General features: G+C 38.6%; 1 protein-coding gene across 6 annotated transcripts in view; it reads left to right on the forward strand.

Moving 5' to 3' along the window:
• The first annotated feature begins 3,240 nt into the window (after positions 1-3,240).
• Positions 3,241-15,916, forward strand: part of brsk2b (BR serine/threonine kinase 2b) — a 167,414-nt gene continuing 154,738 nt past the window's right edge. For all 6 annotated transcript variants that reach the window (XM_051115264.1, XM_051115262.1, XM_051115265.1 and 3 more), the window contains exon 1: positions 3,241-3,521. In XM_051115264.1, the coding sequence (XP_050971221.1) occupies positions 3,431-3,521 (91 nt within the window). In that variant the 5' untranslated portion in view covers positions 3,241-3,430. The remainder of the gene's footprint in view (positions 3,522-15,916) is intronic.

Consider the following 15,916-nt stretch of genomic DNA (forward strand, 5'->3'; position numbering starts at 1 on the left):
TTTGCGACTCTCACAATTGTTTACAGCATAGGATGATGTCAATAGAAATTAGATTTGCAGGATTACAGAAGATCGAACCTAAAAGTTAGTAAAAGTTGACATGACTTTAAATTACAACAGATTTCATAATATTTCAAATCATAAAATATTTGATATAGCTCTTTTTCAAACTCCCTATTGAAAAAAGTGCCAAACTAATCAAACTTCAAGCAAGCACTCATTATTCATAGAGACGGAGCTTTAGAGTACACATCTCTTCCAGTCCTTTAATATATTTGATTTTCTTTGAGCGCTGAGCGTGTTCAGCCTTTAATTTTAGACTGAGTAAAGAGACCTGCCCACTCTGCCATTTCTATTTCGCCCTTTAACGAACTTAAACTTCAGAATATTTTGAACGGGACTGGACTGGAGAATTATCTGATTCCACCGAACTGGGGTAGTTTATGTAACGAACAGATTTTCTATTGTGTGAGCCATTGCTAAATGACAAGCGAATGTTGATTGATTTAGCTGTCTGGTTATGGCTTTAACAGCTTAGACAATGACTTAAATGAAATGGGGGAAGGGGATGCAATTAATTAATGGGAATCTGTGCTTGTAAAACCCCTCTACAGGTCAACCGGTGTAGACCAATGACTTGTCATTCATTGCAGTGTCTGTCTGTGTGCAAGAGAGATATTTAAAGGTCAGCCTCATCTGCCTTTTCACCACTTCTCCAGCTTCTGTGATAAAAATAAAGGCAGATGGTCACAACCACATTTGACCTCTGGTTTAATCACATCAGAGTGTCCTCTACTACTTGGAGCCTCAGAGATTTATTGCTGTAACAATCACTAAAACAACTGTGAAATTGTGCAAGTGACATGTTGTTTTGGAACTTAAAAAATGAACTCACAGTTCTGCATAGCTCTTATCCGTATATAAAGACAGATGCTTGTTTACAAGTCATACTCTCAACAAGAGAGTTAAAAGGGAAAGGACGGAGAAAGGGAGGGTGAGAGGATGAGATGATAAGATACAACCTGGCCAGATGTTCTGAGTGACTTCAAAGTCTTTAAGAAGCTCTGAAGTAAGTTACCTGGGAATATGTTGAAACAAGGCCAGAATCTTGGTGGCATCTGATTTTGAAAGAGTAGCTTGGAGCCATGTGACTAGGTGAAAGCAAAAACATGTCTTTTTAGTGAATAAGTAAAATCTTTCTTTCTTTCTTTTTTTTTTTTTTTTTTTTTTAAATATATGTGATTTGAAAAATATAATGTTAAAGGCTGATCTTTTGTTTTAAGCACGTATTTGAAGTACCTGCTTGTAGAAAGTGTATACACTACCAGTCAAAAGATTTTTAATGTTTGTAAAGAATTCTCTTCTGCTCAACAAGCCTGCATTTATTTGATCCAAAATACAGCAAAAGTAATATTGTGAAATATTTGTACTATTTAAAATAACTGCTTTTTATTTGAATATATTTTAAAATGTAATTTATTCCTGTGATCAAAGCTACATTTTCAGCATCACTACTCAAGTCTTCAGTGTCACATGATCCTTCAGAAATCATTCTAATATGCTGATTTGCTGTTCACAAAACATTTTTATTATTATTATTATCAATATTTAAAATAGCTGAGTACACTTTTTGATTCTTTGATGAATAGAAAGATACAAAAATCAGCATTTATCTGAAGAAAAAAAAAACCTTTTGTAACATTATACACTATACAATTCAAAAGCTTCGAGTCAGTATATTTTATTTTTTTTGTGGGGAATGAAATGATAGAAATTTTAATACTTTTATTTAGCAAGGATGCTTTAAATTGATCAAAAGTGATAATAAAGACATTTATAATGTTACAAAAGATTTCTATTTTAGATAAATGCTATTCTTCTGAACTTTCTATTCATCAAAGAAACCTAAAAAAATTCTACTCAGCTGTTTTCAACATAATAATAATAATAATAATAATAAGAAGAAGAAGAAGAAGAAGAAGAAATGTTTTTGAGCAGCAAATCAAAATATTAGAATGATTTCTAAAGGGTCATGTGACTGCTGTAATGATGCTAAAAATTCAGCTTTGAAATCACAGAAATAAATATTTTAAAATATATTCAAATAGAAAACAGTTATTTTAAATAGTAAAATTATCTCAAAATCTTACTGTTTTTGCTGTACTTTGGATCAAATAAATGCAGGCTTGGTGCACAGAAGAGAGCATAAAAAAAGCATAATCTTACTGTTTAAAAACTTTGACTAGTAGTGTACTGTATATCATTTAAAAAATGGCGCTTTCCACAAAATATGTTCTGAAACTGTTAAAAAAATAAATAAATAAAATAAAACATTTAGTGGGTGATATGAACTGCTTACCCTTCAAAATGTTTAACTGTTAGGTTGTGAAACTATTTTTATATATTTTAAAATAGTCCTTATTTGTGTGAATTTGCAATTTTATAGGAGTAAACATTAAACAGACATTAAAATAGACAAAATCAATAAAACCGATTGAATGGCTAACACAGTGAACTCAATTTGTGTAAACACTGAGAAAGTGTAATGAGGTTATTTAAGCCCCATTCTGTAGAAAGAGTCCAGATTATTTATTTATTTATTGTTTGTTTGTTTGTTAATATTTAAATTACCAACAGAGTTGCATGGAAATGTGGATAAATGTTATGTATAATCAGCTATGTATTTTTATTTTGTTTATAACCATTCACAGCGTTATGTCACTTACTGATTGTGGTATTATTTAAATTGTTAAATACAGTCGAGAAGGTCAAGACCTCTGCGCTTTGACCTTTGAACCACTGGTGGGGGGAAGGAAAATGTACCCGATGTGACGTGTTTTAAGCTGCTTTATATGCTAGATTAATTTCATGCCGGTTAATAGTTCATCAAACGCATCTAATATGCCTCAGAAACATGGGATTTTGACGTGCTCCTAATTCTTCACACAAACAAGCACCCTGTTCATGGAATATCTACTAAATTGTAAGTATACAAATAATTCAATTCTGTAGCTTTTAAAAAAACCTCATTATCAGCACGGTGCATCCATCAAAATCCAGGAGGTTTATAAAATCTCGTATGATGCAGCATTAGGACCCTGCTTATTCAAACACAGCATCAGTCCGCGCTCTTCAGCATCTATGATGAGAAATGTGTGTTATGCGCGCACACACGCAGGCGCAGGCTGAGCATCACACGCACGCGCGCGCGCACACTCGCACTGCTGTGAGATTATCAGAGCGCTCGGCAGCAGAGAGAGAAAGAGGGAGACGCGGAGGAGAGCAGCAGCCCCACCGATCCTCAAGCGAGAGAGAGAGGCAGCGTCTGGAGCAAGAGCTGGGCGGGGAAATAACTGCGGTACTAAAGAAATACTTCATTGCCGAACTGCAGCAATTTGTCGGCATCGCAACTTCGTCCGTGTAAAGCAAAATGTCATCGTCGGGAAAAGACAACAGCTCCCAGCATGCGAATTACGTGGGACCGTATCGCCTGGAAAAGACGCTTGGCAAAGGACAGACAGGTTTGTCCTTTTGTGTGCTTGAGATCAGGGATGATGACACGCGCTATCACCGCTGCTCAATACACTTGCGCGATGACTAAATATGATGCGCGTGTGTGTGCTTGCGTGCGCTGACATGTCATTGTGTAGAAAGGTTTTCCTCAGATTAAGGACCTTAGCCTACTTTTCTGACCAACCGGTGAGATCCTATCAGTTGCAGAATGCTTTTTGGGTGGAACAAGTTTGTATCCTCGACCTGTTAAAGGAACTTGTTCTTCGCAAATGACAGTTTGGCTTTGCGGCTCCGCTAATGCCGTTAATCCCGATTTGTCAGACAACGGGATGTGGTTGCACTTGCAGGTCCCACTGCTGAATCCACTTGCCTTGTACATGAGCTAGAATTGAATGTTTGACATCAGGGTACAAGTGGCCCACGGATGCTGCTGCTGATGTTTGCTGCTGCTGCTGATGATGGGACAGTTTTGCTGCATCCGTAGTGCACCATGTGTTCAACCTGATTCCCTCTGCAGTCCGGTGGTGCTGAAATACTGTGCTAAAGTTTGAGGTAGCCTATAAGGGAAACCATTCTTGCTTTAGTTTTGCTGCAGGCCACTGAAAGGCTGTTGGTTGATTTTAGCTGATGTAATAATCAATACCATAATCATCAAGGTTTTTATGACCACACAATGAAAGACAAATGTTATTCTTATGTTCATGTCAGCTTATAGCTGCGAACGGCTGTATGACATGGGAGTGTGGGAGAAGTATCGATCTGGCGGCAATTTTTTTGTGCTCAGTGTTCTGTGGCCGGTGGCTTCTTCTGGTGTGGCTTTGGTAGAGAGCAGTTATTGAGTCGATATCCCTGGCCAGACGTATCCAAGTGCCTGCAGCTGTTATGCAACACATGAACTGCAACTGTTAAAGTATAGATTGACTGTGTTTTGAAGAACATGGAGGCCAGAGTTGGTTGTCAGGTCTTCGTGTTCTCATGTTTCCTGTTAAATGTAACCGGTATGACTGGACTTCTTACAGTCATAACTTTGGCATACAAATGAATTGTTGACAGTTTAGCATTTATTATTCAGTGTTGTGGCTTTAAGTTTGGGTCTGTTAGCTTTGAAACCATTTATATATTGCCTTAAACATGTTTAAATTTGCTTTCGCCATCTCTACCTGTGTCCGTACTATATGCACAGCAGTACATTGAGTCAGTAGGATATCTGAATACACAGTGTTTATGGAATAGTAGCAAATAATATGTGACCCTGGACCACAAAACCAGTCATAAGGGTCTATTTTTTGAAATTGAGATTTATATATTAACTGAATAAATTGGTGCATAAATACGCTTACACTGATGTATGGTTTGTTAGGATAGGACAGTACTTAACCGAGATACAACTATTTGAAAATCTGCCATCTGAGGGTGCAAAAAATCTGAATTTTGAAAAAATTGCCTTTAAAGTTGTCCAAATGAAGTCCTTAGCAATGCATATTACTAATCAGTGTTTATATATTTACTTTATATGTACTTACAGTAGAAAACATACTAAATATTTCATAGAACATGATCTTCACTTAATATCCTTAATATGATTTTTGGCATAAAGGAAAAATCAATAATTTTGACCCATACAGTGTATTTTTGGCTATTGCTACAACTATACCCTTGCTACTTAAGACTGGTTTTCTGGTTCACATGAACCGGATCCGCTGAGATTCTGAATTAAAGACGCTTTGCTATCCTATAAATCCATGGTAGCTGAGGAGCCATCCGATTCGAAAAATTGAGAACTGTGTTGCTGGTGGATCTTTTCAAGTCCTACTTGTGTTTAACTTGTACTTAACCTGAGTAATGATTAATGAGTAATGTGTATTGGTGTTAGTATGTCACAAGTTAAAATACAGGTCAAAGGAGATAGCCGACATGGTGGGCGTTATAAATCTAGGAATGTATGCATTCTGTAGACCTGCGTACTTAAAGAACACAATTCTTTAATGGTTGAGAACTATGTTCAGTATGTTAATTCAGTACATACTTTGACAGAGATTCTTTCTTGTGAGAAAACTGGCCAACAATATTGATGACTCACCTTGCACTCATAGTAGTCTCTACATTTTTGTCCAATAAGAATCTCTCTGACCACCTGCTTCTGCCTAGCAACAGCTGTTAGAAGATCACAGTTCATCGCTGTGATGGAAACTAAAAGGTTTTGGCTATTCAGAAATAGTCAGTCAGTCAACCCCTCAATGTGTCTTGCCCTAACTTCCTATTTCAGTAGAAAAAATATATTGTCACAGGAAAATAAACAGCAGTCATCAAGTCATTTCATGGGGATGGTTCACCCAAAAATGATAGTTCTGTCTTTATTTACTTTATTTGTCAGTTCAAAACTGTAAGACTTCCTTTCTTCTGTGGGACACAAAAGAAGATAGTGTATTTTGAGAAAAATGTCTCGGTGGATTTGTCTGTAAAATGAAAGTCACCAACACTTGAAAAGTTGTTTGGAATGACACAAGGGTCATAAGAAACAGCCGAATTTTGGTCAGATTTCTTAGTTAACCCAAACAATATGCAACCAGTTCTTGCAATATGACACGATGATTGTAAATACATGCATTGCTTGTTGCTCAACAGAAGAGATGGGACACACTGTTCATTTGCGAATAGAACGTTCTGTCGGCAATTAAACTATTGGCACCACTTCTTAAAATAAATCCTCGTGTAGCCCGTGGTTAGAAGAGCGGGCTGCTTCTGACTGGTTAGCGGAGGGTATTCCTGCTCGTTCTGCTGCCGTTGGCATGGCTGCTGAGAGAATGCTGCACAATAAACGCCGCTTCCCAGTGCTGCCGCTGCAGAGGAGAGCCCATATGTCATGAGAGAGACTCACACAGAGAAAGAGGAGCTTGGGGGAGGGGTGGGGATAGATGGAAAGGGGGGTGGGTTTGGGGATGAGGGAGAGAGAGAGAGAGTTCTCAGAGCTAAAGCGGGACCCCCATGGGAAACAGTAAAAAGGACGCTCTAGTTTAATTTACCCCCTCCCTCACCTCCCTAAATCAAAACGGATGTACGTGCCTGTATTTTTGCCTTCCCTGTTTCTTTGTGATGCTTTAGCCATCGCATGTAGCATCCTCGCTGCTTGAGTCAGTAGAAAGTAGGCAGAGGAAGATTACAGTAGATCACTGGCTGAGACAGATTGGACTGTGGTAGTGGTTGGCGAAAAACAATAACGTTGCAACAATAACTGCTTTATGAGACTCATGCAGTTGCTGTGTATTTTTTCCGCTAATTCGTCCTGTTCGTATTCCTGCTACTCTGCTTGTGCCCTCCTCTTCTCCTTCTCTCGCTCTGTCAGGGTGTCCCAAAGGAGGCCCGTTAATGAAGCGACGAAGTACCTGAATCACGCACGCTGTCACGGGCAGAAACGGAGCCCTCTCGCTGGGTCAGGGTTAGATGGCTTGTATGGGCAGGCTCCATGCAGAGTGGTGTTAGAGCCTCAGGCCTCCACTGCTCTTCCAGCATGGACACGGAGATAATCACACTATATATACACACTACCTCGGGGCCAGTGAGTGTCCGTTACTGCAGAGGCGCTGGTGCAAGGCGGATATGAAGAGCTGCCGGCAGAACCACATAAAGTATGGTCATTTTGCTGCAGTGCACGTAGGGTTCATTTCAATCCAAGGTAGTGCTTCCACGTATGAGACACCATTGCTCCTCTTTGCCAGAATGTACATAGTTTTTGCAATTTAACTATAAAGTGACACTTAACCTAACCCTTAAAGGGATAGTTCACCCAAAAATGAAAATTCTGTTATTAATTACTCACCCTCGTGTCTGTCCAAACCTGTAAGACCTTCGTTCATCTTCAGAACACAAATTAAGATAATTTGGATGAAATCCCAGAGCTTTCTGACCCTACATAGACAGCAGCTCAACTGAAACATTCAAGACCCAGGTAGTAGGAACATCTTTAAAATACTCCATGTGACTCAGTGGTTCAACCGTAATGTTATGAAGCTGCAAGAATACTTCTTGTGTGCAAAGAAAACAAAAATAACAATGTCTGTATATCCTGGTTCAAATAAGTAGGGCTGGTTAAAAAATTGCAAGTCATCCTTTTTGTTGAAATGTTTATGAAGACTGTTTTTTATGTACAGTGTGCGTCTTCTTCTGCTTGTAAACAGGGTGTAGCGCATACGGGTTTCACGTCAGAACACATGCTCCTGCTATTTTACAGGTGTCCTTACTACCTTTTTGGGCCTTGAATATGTCAGTTGCATTGTTGTCTATGCAGGGTCAGAAAGCTCACGTAAAATATTCTAATTTTTGTTCTGAAGATGAATGAAGGTCTTATGGGTTTGGAACAACATGATGGTAAATAATTGTTTGATGAACTATAATGGCACTAACAGAAGTGTGAGGAAAAAAAAATGTCTACCATTGTTGTAACAAACAGATAGTGCTGCCCCAGGGGCGCAGATGGCACTAGGGACAGGGGGGACATGACCCCCGCCCAGATTCATAGTGACCCGATCCTTCCCCCTCACCGTCCTTACGAAAAACTTAGGATTAATCAGGGTTTCTGCTATGTACATAATTAGCCTAAATAGTGGCGGGGCTGCCACCGCTCCTTAATTACTGCCTCCACTGCTTCAGAATCAGGCGCAGGCTGACCAGGGCTCTAGACTCATCCTTTTCACAGGTCGCTCATTTGCGACTAACTTTTGCTTTTTTTGGCTACAACAATCAATGCATGTGGATAAAATTTTATCATAGTTTATAGTTATATGGTAACGAAAGTGGTTAACCCTGTTTGCATTATACACCTTTCACCTTTTAAGACTAAAACAAAAGATGGATTCATTGTTAGACTATTCTTTATTAAAAGCACAACGACAATAAAACAGGCTACAATGACAACGTTTATTAAAGGAGTCATCGGATGCTAAGTTCACTTTTACATGTTGTTTAAACATTAATGTGCGTTGGCACTCTACAGAGAGAAGAGAGGGGCGGGGCGATCAGAGCTCATTAACATTTAAAGCAGCCTCGACCAGAACAGGATGATTTTTGCAAAGCTGATTGTGGCAAGGTAAAAAGGGTGCTGTTTTACACTACCATTTTTAACCAAAGTATATTATAGACTAAATGTCTAAATGTATTTTTTTATAAATAAACATGTCTGCTTAAAAGAATGAAGAATATGGTAAACAAGTTGTTGTAAAGAATGCATAATTAGCCTATATAACCATTGGCATTTAATTGAAAAGAAGACCAAGTGGTTTTATTTTATTTTAATATAAAGGCATGTTGTGTGTCACCTCAGGTAAAACGGTGTCTATCATGATAAAACCTTAATATCAAATAAATAAATGCATTACACTGTAACTAAACCCATTAGATTTTAGTCGACTAATTTTACTGTAGATTTAGTCGACTAAAATCTTATGATATTTAGTCATCTAAAACTAAAACAATTCAGATGACTAAAATATGACTAAAACTAAATGGCATTTTAGTCAAAAGACTATGACTAAAACTAAATCAAAATTTGCTGTCAAAATTAACACTGCATGGGAGACATTAAGCTTCATTTTAAGCCGTGGTCATATTCTATGGAATTCAGAATGTGCAAATTATGCAACTTGTTTCAAAATATTTAAATGTCATATGCTGTTATTTTCCAATTTAAAGGCATAGTTCACCCAAAAATGAATTTTCTGTCATTTGCTTACCCTCATGTTATTTCAAATCATGACTTTCTTATGCAGAACACTATTTTTTTAAACTGTTTTTGTCCAGACCATGATAATCAGTGGGGTCCAAAAGAACATTTGTCCCCATTGACTTCAAAAAATTCTAAATATCATCTTTTGTGGCCCTTAGAAAAACGCTATACATGTTTGGAGTGATGCATGAGTGCGTAATCATTTCTGGGTGACCTGTCACTTTAAATACAATGGCCTGTAAAATCAAAATGGACCTGTATTATCTAATTGGTTTCTTTGATTAATGGAGTGACGTTATTGTTTAAAATAATATAGTTGAGAGGGGGAAATTAAATTACGCTTTAAGAAACAACATCTTCATCACCACAAAGCCTGTTTTGTGTTTTAGCCTGAAAAGCCTGTTTGAAATGTCAGCTGTTGACTGTCTTGCTGGGCTGACTTTGTGAACAATTTGTCAGTGTGTTTCTGTCTGAGGGGGTTGCAGTCTCCCAGACATATTCCAGCCTTCAGTTGGCTCTCATTTAGTAAGTGCCGGATAGCAGTGGTTGGTTGTCATGGCTGCGCCCCCTTCCCACAAGCCTTTTCTCACAATGGCCATGCTTTCCATCTTAGAGATCAGAGGCAGACAGCAACAGTCCTCGTAGCCCTTCTTTCCCACCCTTGATTTATGTAGATTACATTCAGTCTGTTTTTCACTGTAAAATGTACACAGAGGAATCTATGGAGGAATACGTAGCCTTTGCGTCATACGCAAGAAATTAATCCTACAGAAAAATGTTGCAGGAATGTGCGCTGGGGTGATTGGTGGAGCAGAGCCGATTCCACTGATGGGCTCTTATGTGAGGTTAGTTATATTTAGTGCTGGAATGAACTGCCAAGATTTTGTTCCTTGTTGACTAGCAATTATATAAATATATTGTATATTTAGTGGTTTATTGCACACTCTTGTCACTCTTCATTAAGTTTCTTTTCTCCCTCTTGAGCCTGAGGAACATTTTAGAGAGCTTCCATATATGATTGTTTTGTGGCCAAACATTTTCACGGTGAGAAATATAAATTTAGATGTGCTAGTAGTGGTAGTGTTGTTGTAGATTATTATATTTTGTTAAATGGGGTTGAGAATGTACAGTCAAAAGTTTACACCCCCCTTTCAGAATCCCCCCTTTTTTACCAAAATAAGAGGGATCATACAAAATGCATGTTATTGTTTATTTGGCACCGACATAAATAAGACATTTCTCATAAAAGATGTTTTGCATATAGTCCACAAGAGAAAATAATAGTAGAATTTATCAAAATAACCCAGTTTAAAAGTTTACACCCCCCTTGATTCTTAATACTGTGTTGTTACCTGAATGATAAAAACACAGTATTTTTTTTGTTTAGTGATAGTTGTTCATGAGTCCCCTGTTTGTCCTGAACAGTTAAACTGCCCACTGTTCTTCAGAAAAATCCTTCAGGTCCCACAAATTCTTTGGTTTTCCAACACTTCTGTGTATTTGAACCCTTTCCAGCAATGACTGTTTGATTTTGAGATTCATCTTTTCACGCTGAGGACAACTGAGGGACTCATATGCAATTATTACAAAAGGTTCAAATGCTCACTGATGCTCCAGAAGAAAAAAAAAAAAAAAAAAAAAAAACATGCATTAAGAGCTGGGGGTGAAAACTTTTGAACAGAATGGAGATATTTCTTATTTTGCCTAAATATCATATTTTTTCCTTTAGTACTGCCCTTCAGAGGCTACAGAAGATACTTGCATGTCTCCCAGAAGATAAAATAAGTAAAATTTACCCTGATCTTCAAATTCAAAAAGTTTTCACCCCCTGGCTCTTAATGCATCATGTTTCCTTCTGGAGCATCAGTGAGCGTTTTAACATCAGTTATCCTCTGGGTGAAAAGATGGATCTAAAAATCATACAGTCATTGTTGGAAATGGTTCAAATTCTAAAAACAAAAGAAAGAAGTGCTGAAACGCTCTTCTCTGTGCTTTCCTGAACGTCAAACAGTAGAGCATAATAGCAATGCCAAGATCATAGGTTCAATTCCCAGTTAGCTGAACATGTATGGACTGATAAAAATGTGTGCCTTCAATGCAGTGTAAGTTTCTTTGGATAAAATGACCCTAAATCAGAAAAAAGTCAACATCAGCTTGACCAGTATTTCTGTCAACTCAAAAAATAAAATGGGTCAAATTGACCCACAACATAATGAAATTGCACGACAAGCACTATTTCTTTCCTGTCTTGATGTATTTCCTTATTGAATTAAATAGTTAACAGTCTGTGGCAGGTGGTGTTGGGGGAGGGGCATGCACTTTTTAGAGAGTGTTTGATTGGACACAAAAAATTGCGCAATGCAGGATGAGTCATCGATGTGATTTCCAGAATAGAAAGACTATAAACTTTAAATGTGTAGCTTATAGCTTATGACCTCATAGATAATATATATGAGCTCAAATTTAGATTTCATGGTATTAATAACTGGATTTATTGTCTGAGCCTGGTCTCTGAATGTCTTGAAAGTTTCTCTTCTATTTTGGTGGTCATTTGTGCAGACAGAAATTAAGCTGTTTCATTTATTCTGTGCACATCGTCTGTGGTATGGTGCTGTACATTGCATTGTTTAGTTTTAGTGGTCCCCTCCCCCTTCCTCACTGCAGAAAATTGCTCCCTAGTGGCTTATGCAGCTGTGAAGCCTTTTATCAGAGAAACACAGCAGAGACCCTTAACTCCTGGTGTTGTCCCTCCCATGTTCCTCTCTCTATCTCCATCACACCAACCCTGTCAGCAGCGTCTTCTAGTTTTGCGGCCTTACCATGAATGCTGTGTCTGGTATCTGCTCTTTACACAACCTATGAAGGTTTTAGCTGGAAGGTACTGACAGTCCCAAGGCTGGAGTCACCGGACGCATTTGGGCAGTTTTAACTTGATTTGCAACTTGTGAAGAAGCTTCTGATCAGAAGTGGGACAGCTAGGAGCAGTAATTACCCAAATAGCAATTTTACTGTAGATTTTGGTGTATAGAAGTATCCTGAAATGCTACCAGTACATCTGCAGTGACACAGGAGTCCAAACAGTGGGCAACTGCTCAACAGATGGACTAATTCTGGGTTTAATTAGGCTAGACATTTAGCCTGTAGCCCATGTTAAAGTGCTCTCATGTCTGTGTGCAAGTTAAATTCAAAACAGAGACTGCAGGCACAGATTAATGGGAATACACTGATAGTACATGGACAGGGAGAGCGAGGAGAGAGAAGGGGTAAAATAAGTGAAGGTGCAGAAATGGATGTGGAGGGCGTGAGAAAGTTTGAGTGGAGTAGATTGTAGAAAACGTGAAAGGGAGGGGAGAAAACATACAGTGTACAAGAGGGAGAGAGAACGAGTTTAAAGTGCTAGTTCAACTCCAAGAAAAATCTACCAGCATGCAGGAACTAGGAATGTATTTAGGCAACCTGGTCACATGATGGAGTTCCTATGGGAACTTTTTCACGAGACATGAAATGCGTACCAATAAGTACATATCACTGCAGTTTCCAAAAGAAATGAACACTAGAGGCAGTAAAACAGCACGTGTAATTGTTTTTGTGCACAGTTCTGATTACAGCTCCATATGTTTCGCTTTCTGGTGTTCTGACAAATAATGCTACCTATTAGATTATGCTACCAAATCTGTATTTTTATTACTGTAAGGGTAGGTTTATGATTGGGGTAGGTGTACACGACAGGGTAGCACAATTGTCAGAACACCAGGCGTAACAAGCTTGCTCGGTAGCTCAGCCGTCACAGAGTTTGACTTAGGATGTGGAATCGTTGGGTACAAATCCTGTGAAAAACATGACTCGCATTAAAAGAGCTGAAAGATGAGAGATCGAAAAACAAGCTAAAGTGGCATGTTAGCAATAGTGTTTTTATGTCACATTGGCTTTTGTTCATACTATCGGGTAGGCTTAGGTGTAGTGCAGATGGTACTTTATTTTAAAACGTCACGGAGCATTAGAGTTACCTATTAGATTGTTAACGTCTTCACCTACCCCAACCCTAAACCTACTGCTTACAATAATGCAAAAACACTAATTATTGTACAGTACATCTGTATACCATCTAGCCTTACCATAAAACATACCATATGTACATTTTGAGCTGTTCCGGGGAAAAAAACGAAGATTCTTTTAGTGCCACTCTGTGGACATATCTCTTGGAAACTGCAGTGATATGTACATATTGGTACGTATTGTGTGTGTCACAAAAAATTTCCCACAGGTACGTTTTTGCCATGAGACCAGGTTGCATTTAGTTCTAGGAACTCCGTTTGGGGAGGAACTAAATTAGATCCTATTTCAGAGTTGATTGGCCAAATGCATACGAAACACTGGCTACCTGTTAAAAAAGCAGCATAAAAATATTTACTCCATGAACATGGAAAACAGCAATAACGGCACGTCTTCAGTGGTGTGTTCTTTTCTCAGCCTCGATGATATGTAACACTGCAAGCTGTCATAAGAGATTTAGTCAGATTTTCATGCTCTTTCAATCACGTAAATTGTGCGTTTACATTTCATTTCCATTATCAAGAAAACCACGACACACAACAAAAACAGTTCCGATCACGGCATCCACCAGTTGGTTGTTGATGTTTGTAAATACCGCAAATAAAGACGTCGCTGTCTGCCTCCTCAGAGTTCCTGCTGCCGGGGCGAAAGCAACCAGGAAAACGGCCTAGGAAAAGAAATAGGTTTTCTAGGAACCACTGGTTCTTAGAACTACATGGTGTGAAAGCCCCTATTGATCAACACACATAGAGCTCATCAGATAAGGTAAACTGAAGTTCAAAGTGCTTGTTTGAAGCATGAGAATCAAGCATGTTAGAGCACATAAAATATGGCGAACAGAAGCTCAGTGTATATGTGTTGACCAGTGTTAATGACAGAATCAAAACAGATCAAAATTTCATTCACTGATAATCTTCTGCTCCAGTGAGCTGTTAACAGTTGCGTCTGGGTCACTGAGTCCAGATCAGTCCAGTTTGTGAATATTTTATGAGCTGGTTCTCTGATTCATTCAAAAGATCCAACTTCAAGAATGATTCATTCATGAAACTAACATTGGCACGTAATCAGATTAATCAGATTAATCAGTTCTTTGCTTTTCGTGTATTACTCACATAAACCTATTGTATAGCTTGAGAAAACTAAATATGAATCATATTTATGGTTAATTTTGGAGCCTGACAGTCTCAGTCCTCATTTACTATACATAAACATTAAAAAGGGTATCCAGTATATTCTTGAGAAATGTACCTTTTATATTCCACAGAATGTAAGAAAGAAAGACAGGTTTTGAGTGACATATGGCTGAGTAGACAACAACCGAATTCATTTTTAGGGGAAAAATTCCTGACTATTTGGGTTACTGCAAAAATATAGCACATTTTCAAGCACGCTTACGAAAAGAACATGTCACACTCACCCAGTTACAAATGACTGAAGGCTAAACAAGCAATTTTATCACAAAGAATGCTGAAAATAAAAATTATAAGACAGCGTTTCAATACAAATTTATTCATTCATTATTTTCTTTGGCTGCCATTGTGCAAGTACTGTATGAATGAAATGAGGTGCCATGTCATTTTGTACGCATGATTGATTGGTAAAGAACCCACAAGGGCTGAATATCCTGTCCAGATGGTGGGGTTTGGTCAGGCTATGTCATTAGTCAGGTGGTTGCTGATGCTTGATGGCCCCTTTATTCATAACCAAACGGCTTTGGATTTCTTTTACTTAGGAGTAAATTAGAGAGGAGAATTCACAGGTGAAAATGAACAGGGTTTGAGGGAACGTGTGTAAATACACCCAGCTGATAGACTAGCTATTTCACAGTATTAGTAGTGTGGCAGTACTACATCTTTTCAACCAATCACTGCCTGTGCAGCACAAACCCAGCAATAGAATAATAGCTACACACATCTTTTTCCCTCTGTCTAAGAGAAGTTGAGGGTTTCTATGGAAACCGGGGGAGGCTCTGTGCAATTTTATACATATGTTTTCTTGACGGCTGTGCCGCATGGTTCCTCGGCCTTGCCTGGAGGGTCCAGCTATTGATCGTAGCTTCTCTGCCTGAGCTATTAGAATGTGAATGAGGATCTCCCCCATCTCTTAATGTGCGCTGAATAATGCCTTTCAAGGCCGAATTTGAGCTTGGACCTTGTCTGATATTATCTGCAAGCTCATAATTTCACGCGTAATGACTAGATCTGTACCAGTGGGACTTTTTGAATGGCCAAAGGTTCCTGTAGAACTTAAGTTTAATGGTTCTCGGTTATCTTTGTCTGTACTTAAATGTCTACAGTGGCTGGAAGACCTGAAAGTCTTGTCTATAAAGTCTTAGGGATGCACCGAAACGTATCGGCCGAAATGCTTGCGCGTTTTGTCAGTAAAGCCGGTTCTGTAATCAGCAGTAAATGCCATCAGGTGCGTGATTTCACGTTGAGCCGTATATACTACACACAGCCGTTGTTCACTGACGAGCTGCGCAAATTCACACTGATAATGAACATGGCTTTGCGCAGCTCGTCAGTGAACAACGGCTCTGTGGCACGTTGAGAGTTTGCATGTTCATCTGCCTACCTGGTATATCAGTGGTGTAAAAATAGCTGTTTTTTTTTTTTTACGTGTCGTGGGTCA

Source organism: Labeo rohita, chromosome 7 (assembly GCF_022985175.1).
Source record: "Labeo rohita strain BAU-BD-2019 chromosome 7, IGBB_LRoh.1.0, whole genome shotgun sequence".
NCBI lineage: Eukaryota > Metazoa > Chordata > Actinopteri > Cypriniformes > Cyprinidae > Labeo > Labeo rohita.